This window comes from Eschrichtius robustus, chromosome 2 (assembly GCF_028021215.1).
Source record: "Eschrichtius robustus isolate mEscRob2 chromosome 2, mEscRob2.pri, whole genome shotgun sequence".
NCBI lineage: Eukaryota > Metazoa > Chordata > Mammalia > Artiodactyla > Eschrichtiidae > Eschrichtius > Eschrichtius robustus.
Window position 1 is genome coordinate 122,511,368 of NC_090825.1, and position 22,027 is coordinate 122,533,394.

Consider the following 22,027-nt stretch of genomic DNA (forward strand, 5'->3'; position numbering starts at 1 on the left):
AGTTACTCATACTAACACTGGTAGTAATAATGCTATTTACTGCTACCATCATTATGATTCCCATTTGCAGAAAGAAGAGCACAGTGTCTGGGAAGTTAAATGCCCACAGTACAAATCCAGCTCCAGTAAACTCCAAAGTATGTCCACTTCACTGGCATCTAGATGGCACTCAATCCCCATAAATTACTTGGCAAGGAGTCCCTCCCTCCCCATGCTGGCATTCAAGGCCCTTGGAGCTCCAGAACCCTCCATCTTTCCAGCCTTCCCTCCCTCCCTGCTATCACATGTCACACACCCAGCACAGCGGCCACAGAGACCAAACACCCTGCTGGTCTCTACAACCTTCACTCCTGAAGCCCTTCCCCTCTGAGCGGCTCTCCTTTAACCCATCCCAGGAACCACTGGGTTGCGGCCTAAATGATTAACCAGGAGCAGGAACAGGGAGTAAGGAAATGGTGGATCTCAGGAGCCTAGCAGCCTAATGCGGGTAAACATTATAGGGCAGGGTGGCTCAGTCTCTTAAAACATAGCATTCATTCTCACAATCTATCTTATTAACAGCCTATCGTGCAGAGAAGCACTGTATTAAGTCTTTTATATACACATTTCAGTTAATTCTCACTATCTATCTTATGAGGTAGATAATATTAACCCCATTTTACAGATGAAAAAACTGAGGTTCAGAGTGGCAAATTTGCTAAGGTCACACAAAAGTAACTGGCACGACCACTTTTTGAATCCACACAGTTAACATCAGCTCCTGTGTCCCTTCCCACAATCCTGCCTCCTAGAAATGTGCCTATTCACATTTGCTTACTGGCAATGTGCTTACTGGCATCCTAAGTGGTGGACAAAGCTTCAAAATACACAGTTTGTGAACTGGCCCAATTGGAGGCTTGTCTTGGGATATCGGGCCCACCAGCGCGTATATCCCATTCAGGCTGGCTTCAAGGATGTACGTTCTACGGGGTGGCGCAGGGCTCAGCTATCAGAAGGGCTACACACTCAGTTGAATGCTCCACTGTCACTGTTTCAAAATTCTTATCTATTTTTTAACAAGGGACTCTGCATTTTCATTTTGCACTGGCTCCTGCAAAGTATGTAGCTGTTCCTGATCCCATTTCAAACATAAGTCTATACAACACTGCCAACTGCCAGGTCCCTGGGAAGTTTTATGAGATGCCTAGGTATACATACTTCAGTTTAGCAATACCTAATAAAAGCCTCAAATATGTGCAAACCCTTGGACCCATAACATCTACCTCTAACAATGGGTTCTGAGCAAAAAATCTTAGATGAGGGCATAGACCAGGCTACAAACATATTCATCACATTGCTATCTATAAGAGCACATAATGGCAAATAATGCAATGCCCAATAATTAAACACACTAGAATAATTTTATCCAATAAATACATCTGACCAGCCATTTTTAAAAATCATTTTAAAATGACACATTCAATAAGGAAAGACAGTCCCAAATGCAATGTTAAATCGTAAAAGTCAGAATACCGTGTACAGTATGATTCCAAGTCTGTAAAAATTCTGCACAATGAGTAAATAAATTGTAGCAACTGCAGTATGCTCCTACCATGGAATGCTACACAGCAATGGGAAAAGAACAAACTAAACTGCTGATACACACAAGATGAAGCTCCTAGACACAATGCCGAACAAAAAACAACGACAAAAAACTAATACAACAGAATACATACTGTACGATTCCATTCCATGTGAAGATCAACAAGAGACAAAACTAATCTATAAAGATGGAGGTCAGAATACTGGTTCCCTCTGGGGTCACTGACTAGAAACAGCACTGACCTGAAGAGGGCATGAATATATTGTTTTTTCTTATATGTATCTTGTAACTGTCCTACAATTAACATGTAATACTTGTGAAAAAAAGAGGAAACATTATTTTTAAACATGATAATAAAGAATACTTGGAGCAAGGCTCATCCAAACAGGACCTATGTGAGGGCCAGAAGGTTTTCCTACCTTCAGACAAGAGGCTGTTGAGCCTTCCCAGAGCAGAGCAGAGAATAAAACAGAACAAGCTAGGAATTACCACTTAGATTCCTCTCAAGACTACACCCTTCTTGAGGTCAGACACATATGAAATGGAAGAGCCTCCAACGCCAGCACAGAAAATGTCTCAAAATGTAGCTGTGAATTCAAACCAGGAAAACGAACTCAGCTGGTCAATTTTTTTCCCATCTCTTTGCTTAGCTACCAATACTAGCCTTGATTAAAAAGAGGGCGAACAGCTCCCAGGCGTTGACCCGCAACCTGATGGAGGAGGCAGACCCTTACACTGGGAGGACAGCCATCAGGCTCCTGGCTACTGTCCCAGGACCGTTAGGGTTTCTGCATGGCATCGATTCTTGGTTGGTAAAACATTCTAGTTTTTAATACCCAAACTTTTTATTTACTAGAGATGGATGGAGGAAGAGAAGGAAAGGGGAGGGAGGAGGGGAGGGGAGGGAGAAAGTAAAAAGGAAAGGAAAAAAAAATAAGAGAAAGAGAGGAAGGAAGGGGGGGAGGGAGGAAGGAAGGGAGGGAAGGAAGGAAGGGAGGGAGGAAGGGAGGGAGAGAGGGAAGGAGGGAGGGAAGGAGGGAAGGGGGGAGAGAGGGAGGGAGGGAGGAAGGGAGGAAGGAAATTAAACTGGTCTCTCTGCTCCATAAGAGATTCCAGAAGAGTTAATCCAAATTTTGCTAAACTTTTCAGCAGGGTGTTTCTGCCAAGGAGTGTTTACTGTTTGCTGGAGAGTCAGATTATCAACTGGTCATGCTTTATAAGATTAACAGGAACTTTGCACAAAACAGAGCTCCAAAAGGGATGCCAGCTGTATGTCTGCTTTCCACTGTAACCACAGGATACTAACTAGTTATCAAGGGTTCCCAAATCTGGAGGCTCAACAGATTCACCGGGAAAACTTTAAATATACTGACTCCCAGGAGCCAGCCCAAGCCGACAGAACTAGAATTACCACAATGAATCCACACATTTAAACTCCCCCCAACCCTTCACTAATACACAACTGAAAACCAAAGGGCAAAGGAGGATGGGAGAGGAAAAAAAAAAAAAAATCAATAGGCATTCACTAATATATTTCAAAAGCTCTTACTTGTAAATGGCACAGAATGCTCTCCTGGCTAAACATCATTGTTTCCAGTTCAATCATCACCTCCATTTTCAATAAAACAGCTTACTCCACTTGTCAAAGTTAGTACCTTTAAGGAAACACGGCACTTTGAAAACAGCATTTATTCACCATTAGTTCCAACGACAACCTACATTATCCAGTGCTTTATACTCCCCAAGTGTAGGGCACTTATTATCTTATTAAATCTTCACACCACTCTGTGAGGGAGCTCAGGCCAGCTTTATCCCTTCTCCCAGAGTCCAACAGCACGTAAGTGACCAAGCAGCAAAAACCAGCAGAGAAGTATCCACATTACTGGGTTCAAGAGTCCGTCTACACCGAATTTCCTACCACATCCTATCAGACTTCCCCAATCTGCATGTGCCCTTTCTGCCGGTCCCCTTTTCAGCCCATAAGAAGCATTATCTGTCATTCATTCAACAAACGGCCATGGAGCCTCCTCTGTGAGCCCAGCACTATGCCAGATGCAGGGGTGCAACAGGATGCAAGAGCAGAGAAGGCCCTGATTATATGGACACAAATGTATCTTTTGTAGGGCAGTCTTACTGAGTGGAAAATAAGGCTCTTGCCCAGACGCCTGCCATATTTACAGAAAAGGCATTGGTGCTCCGTGTTCTATAACTGGCAGTACGTTCTGCTAATTATCTCCTCACCCACTGGTGCATGGGAAATCAAGGTCAATATAAGCACAGGGCATCCTGTTTGGGGATGAATACAGTGGTTTTTATTCAGGATATTAGATAACAACACCCTCAAGACCTTTATCATCATGATCGAGGCTTAGGAATCATTCCTAAGTAAAGTTGACAAAGCCAGAATATTTTAATACCTCAGTGAAAACAAGCTTGGAGGTCAACTAAAAAGGCTACTGCCAAACGCATGCAAGTCACCAAACTATCAAATTTGCTCCTGGGAAAAAAATTCATCAGAGTACGGAAGAAACAAATACACAACAAAAAATGCCCAACAATTAGTCCCTCGAAACACGCAAATTATACTATTTGTGAATCACCAAATGAATACTTGAGACTTGGGATGTTTTAATCCAGAAATTTAAAAATTAAAAATTAAAAATATTATATACCTTATTTAACAGAACAAAGAATATTCATATGAGTCACTTCAATGATAATGAAAACTTACTGAACTAAGAAGAGCTGCTTGTCCTAGTCATTTAATCTGTGTATAAAGTTTGATTTTGGCTTTTTTGTTTCTTTTACTATATTCCAGGTGGGATTTTTTTTGACATCTTATAAAGGTTGAGACAACATAACCAATGTTATTAACACACATTCTACTAGGCTGAACATCTCCAAATCTCAGAAATAAGGTTTGCAAGCCTCAATGGATAAGCAGAAGCTCTTAGACACGGAAAGGTGAAGACATGAGCCATCAAGATGCTCAATGCTGAGTATGGGATTATGGTCTTGTCACTCAAAAGCAAGAGAAACCCAGCTCCGTACCATCATGAACAGCATGAGTCTCCAGTGACAGTGATAACTTAAATCCTGCTTGAAGATAACAGAACAGTTTTTATTTACCACCAAAACACACACAGTTATGGTGAAAGGGCAAAGCCCAAGAAAATACTTTTACAAGATTATTATCTTTTAGAATTACATTACTTGGATACAGTAAATGTTATTAATACCAAATCCAGTGCATATCAATTACATTCCCACATAGTACAATAAAAATCTATTCATTATAAGGAAAAGAACCAGAACTGACAGATAAACACATTTTAAAGTCTAGAAGAAGGAGGACCTTCAAGATGGAGGAGTAAGATGTGGAGATCACCTTCCTCTCCACAACTACATCAGAAATACATCTACATGTGGAACAACCCCTATAGAACACCTACGGAACGCTGGCAGAAGACGTCAGACCTCCCAAAAGGCAAGAAACTCCCCACGTACCTGGATAGGGCAAAAGAAAAAAGAAAAAACAGAGACAAAAGAATAGGGACGGGACCTGCACCAGTGGGAGGGAGCTGTGAAGGAGGAAAGGTTTCCACACACTAGAAAGCCCCTTCGCGGGCAGAGACTGCGGGTGGCGGAGGGGGGAAGCTTCAGAGCCACAGAGGAGAGCACAGCGCAAAGCGGAGAGATTCCCGCACAGAGGATCGGTGCTGAGTAGCACTCACCAGCCCGGGAGGCTTGTCTGCTCACCCGCCGGGGCCGGCGGGGGCTGGGAGCTGAGGCTCGGGCTTCGGTCGGATCGCAGGGAGAGCACTGGGGTTGGCTACGTGAACACAGCCTGAAGGGGTTAGTGTGCCACAGCTAGCCCGGAGTGTGCCAGGGAAAAGGTCTGGAGCTGCCGAAGAGGCAAGAGACCACTGTCTCGGGGTGCGCGAGGAGAGGGGATTCAGAGCACCGCCTAAATGAGCTCCAGAGATGGGCATGAGCTGTGGCTATCAGCACAGACACCAGAGGCGGGCATGAGACACTAAGGCTGCTGCTGCAGCCACCAATAACCCTGTGTGCGAGCACAGGTCACTCTCCACACCGCCCCTCCCGGGAGCCTGTGCAGCCCGCCACTGCCAGGGTCAAGTGATCCAGGGACAACTTCCCCGGGAGAACACATGGCGCGCCTCAGGCTGCTGCAACGTCACGCCAGCCTCTACTGCTGCAGGCTCGCCCCACACTCCATACCCCTCCCACCCCCCGGCCTGAGTGAGCCAGAGCCCCCTGATCAGCTACTCCTTTAACCCCATCCTGATGAGCGAAGAACAAACGCCCTCAGGCAACCTACACGCAGAGGTGGGGCCAGATCCAAAGCTGAACCCCAGGAGCTGTGCGAACAAAGAAGAGAAAGGGAAATCTCTCCCAGCAGCCTCAGGAGCAGCGGATTAAATCTCCACAAACAACTTGATGTGCCCTGCATCTGTGGAATACCTGAATACACAATGAATCATCCCAAATTGAGGCAGTGGACTTTGGGAGCAATGATATATATATTTTTTCCCTTTTTCTCTTTTTGTGACTGTGTATGCATATGCTTCTGTGTGTGATTTTGTCTGTATAGCTTTGCTTTTACCATTTGTCCTAGGGTTCTGTCTGTCCGTTTTTTCCTTTTTTTTCTTTTGGATTTTTTTTTTAGGATAGTTTTTAGCGCTTGTTATCATTGGTGGATTTGTTTTTTGGTTTGGTTGCTCTCTTCGTTCTTTCTTTCTTTTTTTTATGACTTTTTAAATTTATTATATTTTTAATAATTATTTTTTATTTTAATAACTTTATCTTATTTTATTTTATTTTACTTTTTCTTTCTTTTTTTCTCCCTTTTATTCTGAGCCATGAGGCTGACAGGGTCTTGGTGCTCCGGCTGGGCGTCAGGCCTGTGCCTCTGAGGTGGGAGAGCCAAGTTCAGGACATTGGTCCACCAGAGACCTCCCAGCTCCACGTAATATCAAATGGCGAAAATCTCCCAGAGATCGCCATCTCAACAGCAAGACCCAGCTCCACTCGATGACCAGCAAGCTACAGTGCTGGACACCCTGTGCCAAACAACTAGCAAGACAGGAACACAAAAACACCCATTAGAAGAGAGGCTGCCTAAAAACATAATAAGGTCACAGACACCCCGAAACACACCACCGGACGCAGACCTGCCCACCAGAAAGACAAGATCCAGCCTCATCCACCAAAACACAGGCACCAGTCCCCTCCACCAGGAAGTCTACACAACCCACTGAACCAACCCTAGCCACTGGGGGCAGACACCAAAAACAACGGGAATGACAAACCTGCAGCCTGTGAAAAGGAGACCCCAAACACAGTAAGTTAAGCAAAATGAGAAAACAGAGAAACACACAGCAGATGAAGGAGCAAGGTAAAAACCCATCAGACCAAACAAATGAAGAGGAAATGGGCAGTCTACCTGAAAAAGAATTCAGAATAGTGATGGTAAAGATGATCCAAAATCTTGGAAATAGAATGGAGAAAATTTAAGAAACGTTTAACAAGGACCTTGAAAAACTAAAGAGCAAACAAACAATGATGAACGACACAGTAAATGAACTTAAAAATTCTCTAGAAGGGATCAATACCAGAATAACTGAGGCAGGAGAATGGATAAGTGACCTGGAGTATAAAATAGTGGAAATAACTACTGCAGAGCAGAATAAAGAAAAAAGAATGAAAGGAATTGAGGACAGTCTCAGAGATATTTGGGACAACATTAAATGCACCAAGATTCAAATTACAGGGGTCCCAGAAGAAGAATAGAAAAAGAAAGGGACTGAGAAAATATTTGAAGAGAGTATAGTTGAAAACTTCCCTAATACAGGTAAGGAAATAGTCAATCAAGTCCAGGAAGCACAGAGAGTCCCATACAGGATAAATCCAAGGAGAAACATGCCAAGACACATATTAATCAAACTAACAAAAATTAAATACAGAGAAAAAGTATTAAAAGCAGCAAGGGAAAAACAGCAAATAACATACAAGGGAATCCCCATAAGGTTAACAGCAGGTCTTTCAGCAGAAACTCTGCAAGCCAGAAGGGAGTGGCAGGACATATTTAAAGTGATGAAAGGGAAGAACCTACAATCAAGATTACTCTACCCAGCAAGGATCTCATTCAGATTTGACGGAGAAATTAAAAGCTTTACAGACAAGCAAAAGCTAAGAGAATTCAGCACCACCAAACCAGCTTTACAACAAATGCTAAAGGAACTTCTCTTGGCAGGAAACACAAGAGAAGGAAAAGACCTACAATAACAAATGCAAAACAATTAAGTAAATGGCAGTAGGAACATAAATATTGATAATTACCTTAAATGTAAATGGATGAAATGCTCCGACCGAAAGACATAGACTGGCTGAATGGATACAGAAACCAGACCTGTATATATGCTGTATACAAGAGACCCACTTCAGACCTAGGGACACATACAGACTGAAAGTGAGGGGATGGAAAAAGATATTCCATGCAAATGGAAATCAAAAGAAAGCTGGAGTAGCGATTCTCATATCAGACAAATAGACTTTAAAACAAAGACTATACAAGAGACAAAGAAGGACACTACATAATGATCAAGGGATCAATCCAAGAATCAAGAAGAAGATATAACAATTGTAAATATTTATGCACCCAACACAGGAGCACCTCAGTACATAAGGCAAATGCTAACAGCCATAAAAGGGGAAATCAACAGTAACACGAGGCAGAACTCGACAGTAACACAATCATAGTAGGGGACTTTAACACCCCACTTTCACCAATGGACAGACCACAAGCTTTAAATGATACATTAAACAAGATGGACTTAACTGATATTTATAGGACATTCCATCCAAAAACAACAGAATAGAGTTTCTTCTCAAGTGCTCATGGAACATTCTCCAGGATAGATCATATCTTGGGTGACAAATCAAGCCTTGGCAAATTTAAGAAAACTGAAATCATATCATATCAAGTATCCTTTCCAACCACAACGTTATGACACTAGATATCAATCACAGGAAAAAATCTGTAAAAAATACAAACACATGGAGGCTAAACAATATACTACTTAATAACCAAGAGATCACTGCAGAAATCCAAGAGGAAATCAAAAAATACCTAGAAACAAATGACAACGAAAACACGACGACCCAAAACTGATGGGATGCAGCAAAAGCAGTTCTAAGAGGGAAGTTTATAGCAATATAATCCTACCTTAAGAAACAAGAAACATCTCAAATAAACAATCTAACTTTACACCTAAAACAAAAAGAACAAAAAAAAACCCAAAGTAAGCAGAAGGAAGAAATCATAAAGATCAGATCAGAAATAAATGAAAAAGAAATGAAGGAAACGAGAGCAAAGATCAATAAAACTAAAAGCTGGTTCTTTAAGAAGATAAACAAAATTGATAAACCATTAGCCTGACTCATCAAGAAAAAAAGGGAGAAGACTCAAATCAACAGAATTAGAAATGAAACAGAAGTAACAACTGACACTGCAGAAATACAAAGGATCGTGAGAGATTACTACAAGCAACTATATGCCAATAAAATGGACATCCTGGAAGAAATGGACAAATTCTTAAAAAGTAAAACCTTCCAAGACTGAACCAGGAAGAAATAGAAAATATAAACAAACCAATCACAAGCACTGAAATTGAAACTGTGATTAAAAACCTTCCAACAAACAAAAGCCCAGGACCAGATGGCTTCACAGGTGAATTCTATCAAACATTTAGAGAGGAGCTAACACCTATCCTCCTCAAACACTTCCAAAATATAGCAGAGGGAGGAACACTCCCAAACTCATTCTACGAGGCCACCATCACCCTGATATCAAAACCAGACAAAGATGTCACAAAGAAAGAAAACTACAGGTCAATATCACTGATGAACATAAATGCAAAAATCCTCAACAAAATACTAGCAAACAGAATCCAAACAGCACATTAAAAGGATCATACACCATGATCAACTGGGGTTTATCCCAGGAATACAAGGATTCTTCAATATATGCAAATCAATCAATGTGATACACCATATTAACAATTGAAGAATAAAAACCATATGATCATCTCAGTAGATGCAGAAAAAGCTTTTGACAAAATTCAAAACCCATTGATGATAAAAACCCTCCAGAAAGTAGGGACGGAGAGAACTTACCTCAACATAATAAAGGCCATATATGACAAACCCACAGCGAACATCATCCTCAATGGTGAAAAACTGAAACCATTTCCACTAAGATCAGGAACAAGACAAGGTTGCCCACTCTCACCACTATTATTTAACATTGTTTTGGAAGTTTTAGCCACAGCAATCAGAGAAGAAAAAGAAATAAAAGGAACCCAAATCAGAAAAGAAGAAGTAAAGCTGTCACTGTTTGCAGATGACATGATTACTATACATAGAGAATCCTAAAGATGCTACCAGAAAACTACTAGAGCTAATCAATGAATTTGGTAAAGTTGCAGGATACAAAATTACTGCACAGAAATCCCTCGCATTCCTTTACACTAATGATGAAAAATGTGAAAGTGAAATTACGGAAACACTCCCATTTACCATTGCAACAAAAAGAATAAAATACCTAGGAATAAACCTACCTAAGGAGACAAAAGACCTGTATGCAGAAAAGTATAAGACACTGATGAAAGAAATGAAAGATGATAAAAACAGATGGAGAGATATACCATGTTCTCGGATTGGAAGAATCAACATTGTGAAAATGACTATACCACCCAAAGCAATCTACAGATTCAATGCAATCCCTATCAAACTACCAATGGCATTTTTCACAGAACTAGAACAAAAAATTTCACAGTTTGTATGGAAACACAAAAGACCCCGAATAGCCAAAGCAATCTTGAGAAAGAAAAACAGAGCTGGAGGAATCAGGCTCCCTGACTTCAGACAATACTACAAAGCTACAGTAATCAAGACAGTATGGTACTGGCACAAAAACAGAAATACAGATCAATGGAACAGGATAGAAAGCCCAGAGGTAAACCTGCACACATATGGTCACCTTATTTTTGATAAAGGAAGCAAGAGTATACAATGGAGAAAAGACAGTCTCTTCAATAAGTGGTGCTGGGAAAACTGGACAGCTACATGTAAAAGAATGAAATTAGAACACTCCCTAATGCCATACACAAAAATAAACTCAAAATGAATTAAAGACCTAAATGTAAGGCCAGACACTGTAAAAGTCTTAGAGGAAAACATAGGAGAACACTCTATGACATAAATCACAGCAAGATCCTTTTTGACCCACCTCCTAGAGAAATGGAAATAAAAACAAAAATAAACAAATGGGACCTAATGAAACTTAAAAACTTTTGCACAGCAAAGGAAACCATAAACAAGACGAAAAGACAACCCTCCGGATGGGAGAAGCTATTTGCAAATGAAGCAACTGACAAAGGATTAATCTCCAAAATTTACAAGCAGCTCATGCAGCTCAATATCAAAAAAACAAAAAACCCAATCCAAAAGTGGCCAGAAGACCTAAATAGACATTTCTCCAAATAAGATATACAGATTGCCAACTAACACATGAAAGAATGCTCAACATCATTAGTCATTAGAGAAATGCAAATCAAAACTACAATGAGATATCATCTCACACCGGTCAGAATGGCCATCATCAAAAAATCTACAAACAATAAATGCTGGAGAGGGTGTGGAGAAAAGGGAACCCTCTTGAACTGTTGGTGGGAATGTAAATTGATACAGCCACTATGGAGAACAGTATGGAGGTTCCTTAAAAAACTAAAATAGAACTACCATACCACCCAGCAATCCCACTACTGGGCATATACCCTGAGAAAACCATAATTCAAAAAGAGTCATGTACCACAATGTTCACTGCAGCTCTGTTTACAATAGCCAGGACATGGAAGCAACCTAAGTGTCCATCGACAGATGAATGGATAAAGAAGATGTGGCACATATATACAATGGAATATTACTCAGCCATAAAAGAAACGAAATTGAGTTATTAGTAGTGAGGTGGATGGACCTAGAATCTGTCATACAGAGTGAAGAAAGTCAGAAAGAGAAAAACAAATACCGTATGCTAACACATATATATGCAATCTAAAAAAAAAAAAAAGTGGTCATGAAGAACCTAGGGGCAGGATGGGAATAAAGACACAGACCTACTAGAGAACGGACTTGAGGACACAGGGAGGGGCACGGGTAAGCTGGGATGAAGTGAGAGAGTAGCAGTGACATATATACACTACCAAACGTAAAATAGATAGCTAGTGGGAAGCAGCCACATAGCATAGGGAGATCAGCTCGGTGCTTTGTGACCACCTAGAGGGGTGGGATAGGGAGGGTGGGAGGGAGAGAGACGCAAGAGGGAAGAGATATGGGGATATATGTATATGTATAGCTGATTCACTTTGTTATAAAGCAGAAACTAACACCCATTGTAAAGCAATTATACTCCAATAAAGATGTTACAAAATTTTAAAAAATTAAAAAGTCTAGAAGCAAACACAAAAGAGTAAGAAATTAATAAGCTTATCTTGGACTGTAATGTTTCAGAGGGCAGAAATCATGACTTTTCATTCTGAAAAATGTAAAATAGTGCACTCCTTTCCCCACTTCCAAGAGTAAATGCCTGTATCCTACTCTACATAATAAGCAAAGCACAGGACTTCCCTTGCAGTCCAGTGGTTAAGACTCAGTGCTCCCAATGCAGGGGACCGGGGTTCAATCCCTGGTCGGAAAGATCCCACAGGCCACGTGGCACAGCCAAATAAATAAATAAATAAATATAAATAAAGCACATTCCCATGACAGCTGACTTCCGATTTTTTATTTCAGATTAAAATTCATTTTTCTATTCTCTGATTTGTCCCAAGTGTCCCAAGGCCAAGCTGTGCATCGCCCCCCAGCATCTCTGACTCTGGAAACCCAGTCAGTTCCTCAGAGCACTGCGCATGACAGTCCTGGGTCTACAGCAGCCGTGGTCATAGCAGGAGCCAAGAAGAGAACCCCAAATCCGGGAGAATTCAGTCCACGCCAAACGCTTGCACTGACCCCTGCATGCTATGCTCTCCAGCGCTTCAATCTCGCTCTGGAACTAAAAGAGAAGTGTTCCTACTCCCATGACTCTCAAACTGAGGAGCTCATACCCCCAGAGATGGTGAACCAGGGGAATGGAAAATCACGACGTGGAACATCTCCCTGCAGCGTAATGGAAATAACCATAAACACTGTTTCTGTATTAAAATAGTACATGCTTAGGATTAGAATCAAAAGTCATGTGAATTTTTAAGAAGATGAGGATGACAACAATAAAAGTCACGATGTTGAGCACTAACATTTACTGACCACTACGGGCAGGTGCTGCTCGAAGCTCTCTGCGTGTACGAACTCATTTGATTCCCACAACAGCCCTCCAAGGTAGGGATATCATCCCCATCACACAGATGAGCACACTGAGGCTTAGAGAAGAGAAATAAATTGTGCAAGGGCACATAATTTTAGTTTCAGAGGTGGTTTCTAACCCCAGAATCTAGTCAGTTACTGTGACACAGGACAGGAGAGACCCTGCACAGGCCTGGAGGAGCCAGGCTGGCTGTGGAATGAAGTAGATCTGTGTTTTGGACAAACGAGTCAGGTATAGAAAGACAAGAGACTGTGAGGCTGCCTTAGTTCCTGGTTCCTGTCCCTTGGGAGGCCCAATGACTGGTGGTACAGCGATATCCCTGTATTCACTTGCTGTAGTAAGTGTTTATCACTTCCAAAGCATAACAAAGACAATGGGAAGGGGAAAACCGGTGTGCAGTGGTCCTTCTTACTATACTCTAGGGGTGTTCGTGTCCAGGTGCCCATCCCTCTCCCATGCAGCCCATGTGTTTCAGAGGGAAGGGATCCCACCCCAGCTCTACGGGCAGATCCTGACTGGTGAGGGCCAGTCAGCCGGTATCAGCCTCTGATCACTCTTACTGGTTCACGAGGGAGCAGGTGATCGAGGCTGACTCAAAGAGATTCAGGGAGAGGCCTTTTCCCTCTTGGTTGGGATGGGTTCTCTCACTCTCACAGGTCTCTTTCCCTCACTAAATGAGGACAAAGATACATGCTACCCTAGTTGCTGCTGGCAGCCATGAGTTAAACAAACTTGAAAAAACAATTGGATACACAGGGAAAGGTGGAGCCAAAAGAAGAACAACTATGAAACTGTACCCCACTTGGTTATGAGATAATAGAGCTCCTTACTAAGAGGAAGGACAGTGTCATTGCCAGCAGCATAGATTCTGGAGCCATACCACCTGGGGTTTGAATTTGACTCTGACACTTACTGGCCATCTTAGCTAGTATAAGTTACTTAACTTCTCTAAGCCTCAAGTTGTAAAATGGGTATACTAATAGTTCCAACCTCATAGGGTTGCTATGAGAATTAAATGAATTTATATATATAAACTCATATATACACAAATACATACATATATCAAGCACTTAGAACAGAGCCTGGCACAGAGTAAACGTATATAAGTGATGGCTGGAATCACCTGAGTCAGGGTGTCTGTAATTTGCTGTGGAAGGCGGCCTGATGGGTATAGGAGAAGGGACAGAACAGGTATAGGAGGACGTCTCTGAGGCATGGAGTGCCAATCTGGACTCTGGAAAAATCGAGATGAGTGCGAAACATCACATCACTCTAGCTTCTGAAAAGGATGTAAACTCCATTCCATAAAAACTGCAGGGAAAAAATGTCCAATGAAGTTAATGAAGGAAGAAAGCATATTAGAAATACCCAATTGTGTGATACACAGACAGAGAAAGACCAAAGGAGCTCTTGCCCAAGAAGGTGCCACAACTGCAGAGACGTCAGCAGAAAGCCAAAACTGGATCTATGTAAAGAGATACAGGTCAAGGCTTGGCCAGATTCTACGGGAAACCCATTTCAGGCCATCTCTGAATTGAGCCGACAGGCCACGCACAGGGACAGAATGACATCTGGTTTCCCGTCACACATCCGCACCTGCTAACCAACACACAGCTTGAAGGTCTAATTTTAGACTCAGCAGCCTTGACAGCATTTTTTTTTTCTTTAAAAAAAGATGGTGCATATTTCATCTTCTGGGTGCAGTGGATAGCCCTTGCTCTCACATTCCCTGCAAAGGAGGGGAATGGAAATAATAATGGGTCCTTTCTTTCATGTCCCCCCAAGATTACCCACTCATTTAGAATGTCTGCCTAAAATGCCTTTCTAAATCCATGTCAAGACCTAAGAAAACATAAGTTTCCCAGAGCCTGAATCACAGCTGTCATTACATCATCCCCTGCTCAGAAACCTTTGTGTGACTGCTTGTTGCCAGAAGAACAAAACCCATTCTCCATAACCTGGAATCCAAAGCAACCTACAGTTTGAGATTAAGTCCATCCTTTAAAAATGTCCATATTCCTGCCTCACCACTTTGCTCAAGGTGGGGTCACATATTGGCTGGGCAACTTAGTGACCATCTCTCTTTGGGTAAGTTATCTAACCTTAGCTTCAAAACACCTCAGGTGAAGGATCTAGCTTTGACCTTGACATAATAGGAGCCAATAAATACTGGCCTGCCGTGTCAATCATTAATAAGAGAGTGTTTTGCAGAGGACAAGAACATAACAAACCAAAGAAAGGAAAAGGTGTAGTTGGTCAAACTCTTTTACAGAGGAATCTGGTAATATGTGTCAAAATATAAAATGCACAAAACCTTTGAATTGACCCAGAAATCCCACCTGTCCCATCTACCTTAAAAGGTCATTGAATAAGTGAGGAAATATGTAATCATAGGGATTTCATCACAGCATTGTTTATAATAGCGAAAAATTCAGAAACAATCTAAATGCCATTAGGATTGGATCAAGAAAATTATGTAAACAGGCACTATTGTTAGATGATGAAAACTGCTTCGTTTTTCCCTGAATTTAGTGTTTTTTACAAGATACATGTAACATTTTTTCCAAAATCAGAATGACTATTTAAAAAATAATTTTTAAAAACACACAATGGAAAAAGGTCCTGCAGGAAGTTTTCCTGGATTCTCCAGGACAGTTATTATTTTACAAAGAACTGATGAAGGTTTAGTACTGCTTTTCAGACCAGCCGACAGCCCAGATAGCTGATAAAATGAGGCTGAAATGAGGCATATGAAACGAAAGACTTCTGTGTTTTTTGCATAAAATCAGCCAATTCTGTCCTTTTACTACTTCTACAAAAAAAGAAAAAAAAAAAGCTCTATTCTTTACCCACAACTTTTATAGTTAATCCCAAACATCTATGTTCTATGTGAAGCTCTTGACATGAGGGAGACTAAGAAAAAAAAAGCTAGTGGGTGGTTCAGAGCAAGCCCACCTCAGACGCTAATAAGACTTGGCATTCATACTCACCCAGTGTGCTGCTGGAGCATTCTAGAATTATCACTATAGGACCAAAATTATGGGGAGCAGAAATGATTTGAACAAGTGATGGAGCTTCAGATGGATTTTAGATTTCTGATTTTTAGTTATTTGGGTTTGAGGGCTTTATTTCCCTTAAAATGACAGGTAAATAAAAATCTCAAACCATATAGAACAGAAAAACATACAGTCAATTATCCTCTGAAATCATAGTTCACAGCAATAATCACTATTAACATGTGGTGCTTGTTATAGTTTGCTTTTGTTTGTAAACCTATTTCAAAGGAATTAATCATTTCTCACCCATTATACTGGCAAAAATAAAAAAAGTATGTTAATATTAAGTCCTGGCAAAATTGTAGGAAATGAGCTTTCATGTGCTGCTGCTGAGAGTGTAAATTAACTTATTAATATATTGGTGACAGAATCTGTATAAACTTAAAATATGCATGTCCTGAGAACCAGCCACATAACTTTCTTTTATCGAGGAATAATTCATATACCATGAAATTCGCCCCTTTAAGGTATACAGTTCAGTGGTTTTAGTATTTTCAGAGGTGTGCAACCATCAACACTAGTTCCAGGATATCTTCATCACCCCAAAGAGAAATTCCATACCCATCATCAGTTCACTCCCTCTTCTCCTGTCCTCCTTGCCCATGGCAACCACTAATCTACTTTCTGTCCCTATGGATCTGCCTGTTACGGACATTTCAAATCAACTGACTCAAACAATATATGGTCTTTTGTAACTGGCTTCTTTCGCTGAAAACAGTGTGTTCAAGCTTCATCCACGTTGTAACATGAATCATTACTCCATTTCTTTTTATGGCTGAATAATATTCCATTGTATGGATATACCGCATTTGGTTATATATTCATCAGATGAAGGACATTTGGCTTGTTTCCACATTCTGCCTATTACGAATAATGGGGCTATGAACATTGCTGCAAATTTTTGTGGATTTTTTCAATACAACGTAGAATTGCTGGGTCAAGTGGTAACTCTACATTTAACTATTTGAGGCACTGAAAAACCGTTTTCCACAGCAGCTGCACCATTTACATTCCCACCAGCAGTGTGCAAGGGTTCCAATTTCTCCACATCCTTTCCAACACTTGTTACTGTGTCTCTTTTTTATTATAGCCATCCTAGCAGGTTTGAAGAGGTATCTCAATGTGGTTTTAATTTGCATTTTCCTAAAGATGTTGAGCATCTTTTCATGTACTTATTGGTCATCTGTATACCTTTTTGGATAAATATCTACTCAAATGCCTTGCCCATTTATTAATTGGGCTGTCTTTTTATTACTGAGTTGTAACAGTCCTTTATATATGCTGGATACTAAACCTTTATCAGATATACAGTTTGCAAATATTTTCTCCCATTTGTGGGGCTGTCTTTTCACCTTCTTGATAGTGTCCTTTGAAGCACAAAAGTTTTTCATTTTGATGAAGTCAATTTTACCTATTTTTCTCTTTTGTTGCTTGGGCTTTTGGTGTCATATCTAAGAAACTACCAACTAATCCAAGATCACATAGATTTACACCTATGCTTTTTCCTAAGAGTTTTATAGTCTTAACTCTTTCATTTAGTTCTTTGATCCATTTTGAGTTAATTTTGTATTTGATGTGAGATAGAGGTCCATTTTCGTTCTTTTGAATGTGGATATCCAGTTGTGCCAGCACCATTTGTTGAAAAGAATACTCTTTCCTCATGGAATTATCTTGGCATATAGCTCTTTAAAATCTACCTGAAGCGTTCTGTAGCTTGATTGTGGCAATGGTTACACAACTGTATATGTGTGTGTTTGCCAAAACTCACTGAATTGTACCTAAGAAGAATAAATTTTGTATGTAAATAATAACTCAATAAACCTGACAATTAAAAATTCTCCTTTAACATAATACTGTATGTCAACTATATTTCAATAATAAAATCAATTCTCCTTTAGAGAAACATTCACATATAGAATACACAAGGATCGTATGCTTCACAAATATTACAGTACTGCTTATATCTAAGAGTAACTAGAAACCATCTGAACATCTGTCCAAAAAGAAAAAAGCTAAATAGAATGTAGTATAATGATAGGATTGAACACTATGCAGCAGTTCAAAGGAATAAACTAGATTTTATAGACATCAAATGGATAAAGTTTAGAAACATTCTACTAAACGAAAAAGATAAGTGCACAATGATTTACACAGAATGAAAGCATGTATGTAAAAAAGATAATCAAAACCATACTATACAGGTTCTATGAGTATCTAAAGGTATCTCTTAAAGGTCTGGAAGAATACTCAATACACTGATAACACTCACTGCCTCTGGAGAAGGCAAAAAGGCACCAAATTGGATAGGACAGTCAGAAAGGAGTTGAGCTGTCATTTTTCCCCCAAAGGGAAATCTATTTATTGATTACTTATGTGATTAAAAATTAATAGTATATAATTTATGTGAGTTGTAAACAGAGGTTATAAGTATGGAATCATAGCTTTTTAATATGCGTGCTCATTTGTGCTTCCCCGCACCCAACCTACATGCACACACACACACACACACACACACACACACACACACACACAGGTGATCTTACCAATTTGGATTTTCCATACTTTCCCGGAAGACAGACTCTTCCTTCATGGATGCATATTGTGTCCACGTAAGGCAGTGACTCCTTATAGCCATGTTCCTTTCCTGCGGATTGAACCATGATTCCTCTTCCAACTGGACATTAGGTACCTTTAAAATGTTCACCTGTCCAAAAGACGGAAGATGGCTTTCTGAATTTAGGAAGAACAAGCTACATAAGGACTGTGTCCAGAGTTGCTTTTAGTCTTGGGGAATTAAGAGGACAAGTGATCCTGATATATGGATGATGGCACACCAATGGCTGTAAGTCCTTGATAATCAAACATACTATGACCTTACTAAATGCTGGTAAGGACATGCAAATGGCCCAGGATTTATGCAGCCTGTATAGTCCCTGGCCTGATTTCCCTAACTGCTAAACACTAAGCAAAGTATCAGCCTCCTTCGTGTCTCCTCTAGGGCTGGTTATGGCTTTCTTAAATTGACGGATTCTAATTGGGCCCACTTATGGGCTCACATGCAGGACAATATCAGATAAAATATGTTCTTCATTTTAAACTCTGCCCAATATCTAGAAATGTATGCTTTCCTAGGTGGAGGAAACATGGAAAGCTACAAAGGCAAAATTGTACAAGTCAGGGTGTCCTTAAATTATTTAAGAATGGAGATACCAGACAAAGTTGAATGCCTTTTTAAATAATAGATGCAAAGCATGTATACAGGGCAAAGGCAGGGTACACACTCTGTGGAAAAAGCCTGCAATAATTTGCTGCACATACTGCAACATGTTATTATCTGGAAAATAAAAGAAAGTTCATTTTCATTGTCATATCAGCCTTCTTTCCACTAAAGAAAGCAACAGAGTCTTAATCCATGATAAGAAAGTGATGGAAGCTGCCATGTTTTCTACACACAGCACAGCAAAGCAATTTGCAAGCTAAGCGGCAGGAGCCCCGCTGGGTTTTATATCACACACAGGATCACTTCCAGGTTGAAAAGACTGAGACATTTTTAAAAGTGCACAGCAAGACACTCTCCTCTATTTCCTAATGATTCTAAAAGGACTCTTATCAATAATCCCTCTACGGTTAAAGCAACATGATTAAAAATTTCACTCACCTTTTTCCAACAATCACCAGAGTGCTCAAGGATTTCAAAGAGAGAAAACAATTTGCTATCATGAAGATTTCATCATCAATACCATTACTTTACAGAAACACACACACAAAAAGACTTACAGAGGGTGCTGAAAACACTATACTCCCAAAACCATTCTCACTGACAGTAAGATGGAAACTGAAGCGTTTCCTTACTGAAGATTACACTTAATATTTACCATCTGCCCACTTCTGATCATTCTTACCTAAGAGTCATATCTAACCATGGACAGATTAGAAAAGATGGCCACTTCATGCAAAATGTCCAAAGTATCTTTTAAAATAATTGTAGCCCATCTCTATGTACACTAAGAGCCCTCCACAAGAGAGACAAAACAGACAGGAAAAAAACTATCTCTGGTAGCATCTGTCAAAACTGAGGTTGGATAGGAGACAGGTTTCTTCCTTTGAAGGGCTCTGAGGTAGGAGAACTGGGGAAGTTCCAACACTCCTTCACATCAGAAAATGCTATCTCTTTCCATGACTATTTGGGAAACACCCAGCGTTACACCAAATCTGATTAAATTTTGAAATGAATTTACCTTCCTTAAAATTTCTGGAACCACATTTTGACAGACTGCAATCCTCTTTCTATAGATGATCCCTGTTGACACATCTAGAAACAGAAAATTTTCACACTCAAAAAAAAACTGAAGGAAATGTATTCTTGTTTTAATGTCAATAAAACTTTTAATGTCAATCTCAATTTTCTATATGTAGAATTCCCAAAGAAAATATTTAACTCAAAACCCAGCATCCCTGACCACTTTTCTGGGCCAAATCCCTCCAAATATCTGTGAGCAAGGAATAAGGATAAAATAGCTAGCCACTCACACTGCACATTCTAAATTCAAGGACAAAAGAATCGTAAATCGTTCACTGCTCTGGCCTATCAATGTCAACGCTCCAATGGCCATGGCCAGTGAGCCTCCTGCTCAGCTCCAATGAAGAGAATGTTTTAACAAAACGATGGAGAATCTGATTCTGCCACCCTTCTGCACCAAACATATTTTCAAGCACAGGTTTCTGGCTACAAATTTAAACCTATTATTAATTTTATTGGGCATACTCTTCTCTCGTAGGGGAGCAGACCCCCTGTGGCTGGAAGTATTCTGTTTTGGAACGAAGTTTACAGAATAGCACTAGGGACATAAAAAAAAACACACAATAAATGTGAGTTGAGAAAAAAAGGAAACCAAATCAGAGAAAAATATAAACTCAGAAGTGTTGTCTTTTGCTCTGTGAATTACTGTGACTCAGCCATGTTCCTACAGTTTCTCAAAGCTCTGGCTATAACAGCCCTGAACCTTGGTGCAAACACCCTGAGTGCCCAGAAGTTGTTGGTAGGGTGAGAAATTGGTTTATCTCCTCTGCCCACTGGCATGCCTTTGGCCATCTCATCCAATGTCTGCAGCACACGTAGTGAAAATGGATGAGCCACTCCCAGAGGCAAAGATGCCCCTGTCAGTGGTAGAAATTATAATTAACCACTTAGGAATATGCACATTGTTCTATCATTTGATCTTCTCAACAACCTAAAGGCAGGTTGTTATTATTTTCCCATTTAACAGATGAAGAAATAGAGCCTCCAAGAAGTTAGGTCATGTATAGATAGTAACAAAATCAGGACCTGAAATCAGACTTTTCTAATGCCATATAAAACCTTTCTCCTACGAGTGCAGGTACCTGAGAAAATGGCTTTTAATCATATTTACAGAGTTATGGAAGTGCAGGAAATACCCTCGCAAAGACAGTTCTCTCTTCACCAAGCAGAGAGAAGGCCTCAGAGTCACGAAATGAACATCTCATACATTTTCTCAGAAGGTTCAAGAGCATGGTAGACCGAGCCTGGGTGTCTCCAAAGGTTTACACATTGATGATGTGCATCATTATAGCTTCCTTCATTGCCAGCTCTCGAGTTCAAACACTGACAGTGAAAACGCTTCTACCAGAGGAGATGTATGTGAATGACAGAACAGGAAAGACTCCTACACTCCAGTCCAAGGATCAGTAAACATCTGTAAAGTGCCAGATGGTAAATATTAATATTTTAGGTTTTGTGGGCCACACAGTCTCTGTTACCACAACTCTATTGTTGTGATAAGGAAGTAGGCACAGATAATACATAAACAAATGGGCATAGCTGTGTGCCAATAAAACTTTATTTACAACAGGCAACACAAGCATAATTTGTCAAGCCCTACTCTAGTCAATACTGAACCGTATTGTTAAGCAGTTTTGATTCCATAA

The 22,027-nt window shown here is 40.3% G+C and overlaps 1 protein-coding gene across 8 annotated transcripts in view; it reads right to left on the bottom strand.

The window, feature by feature from the left end:
• The window catches only part of PRELID2 (PRELI domain containing 2), a 93,773-nt gene that overhangs the window by 37,268 nt on the left and 34,478 nt on the right, over positions 1–22,027 (bottom strand). For all 8 annotated transcript variants that reach the window (XM_068536105.1, XM_068536103.1, XM_068536107.1 and 5 more), the window contains 2 exons: positions 20,320–20,393; positions 18,625–18,785 (listed from right to left, as the gene is read on the bottom strand). In XM_068536105.1, the coding sequence (XP_068392206.1) occupies positions 18,625–18,785; positions 20,320–20,393 (235 nt within the window). The remainder of the gene's footprint in view (positions 1–18,624; positions 18,786–20,319; positions 20,394–22,027) is intronic.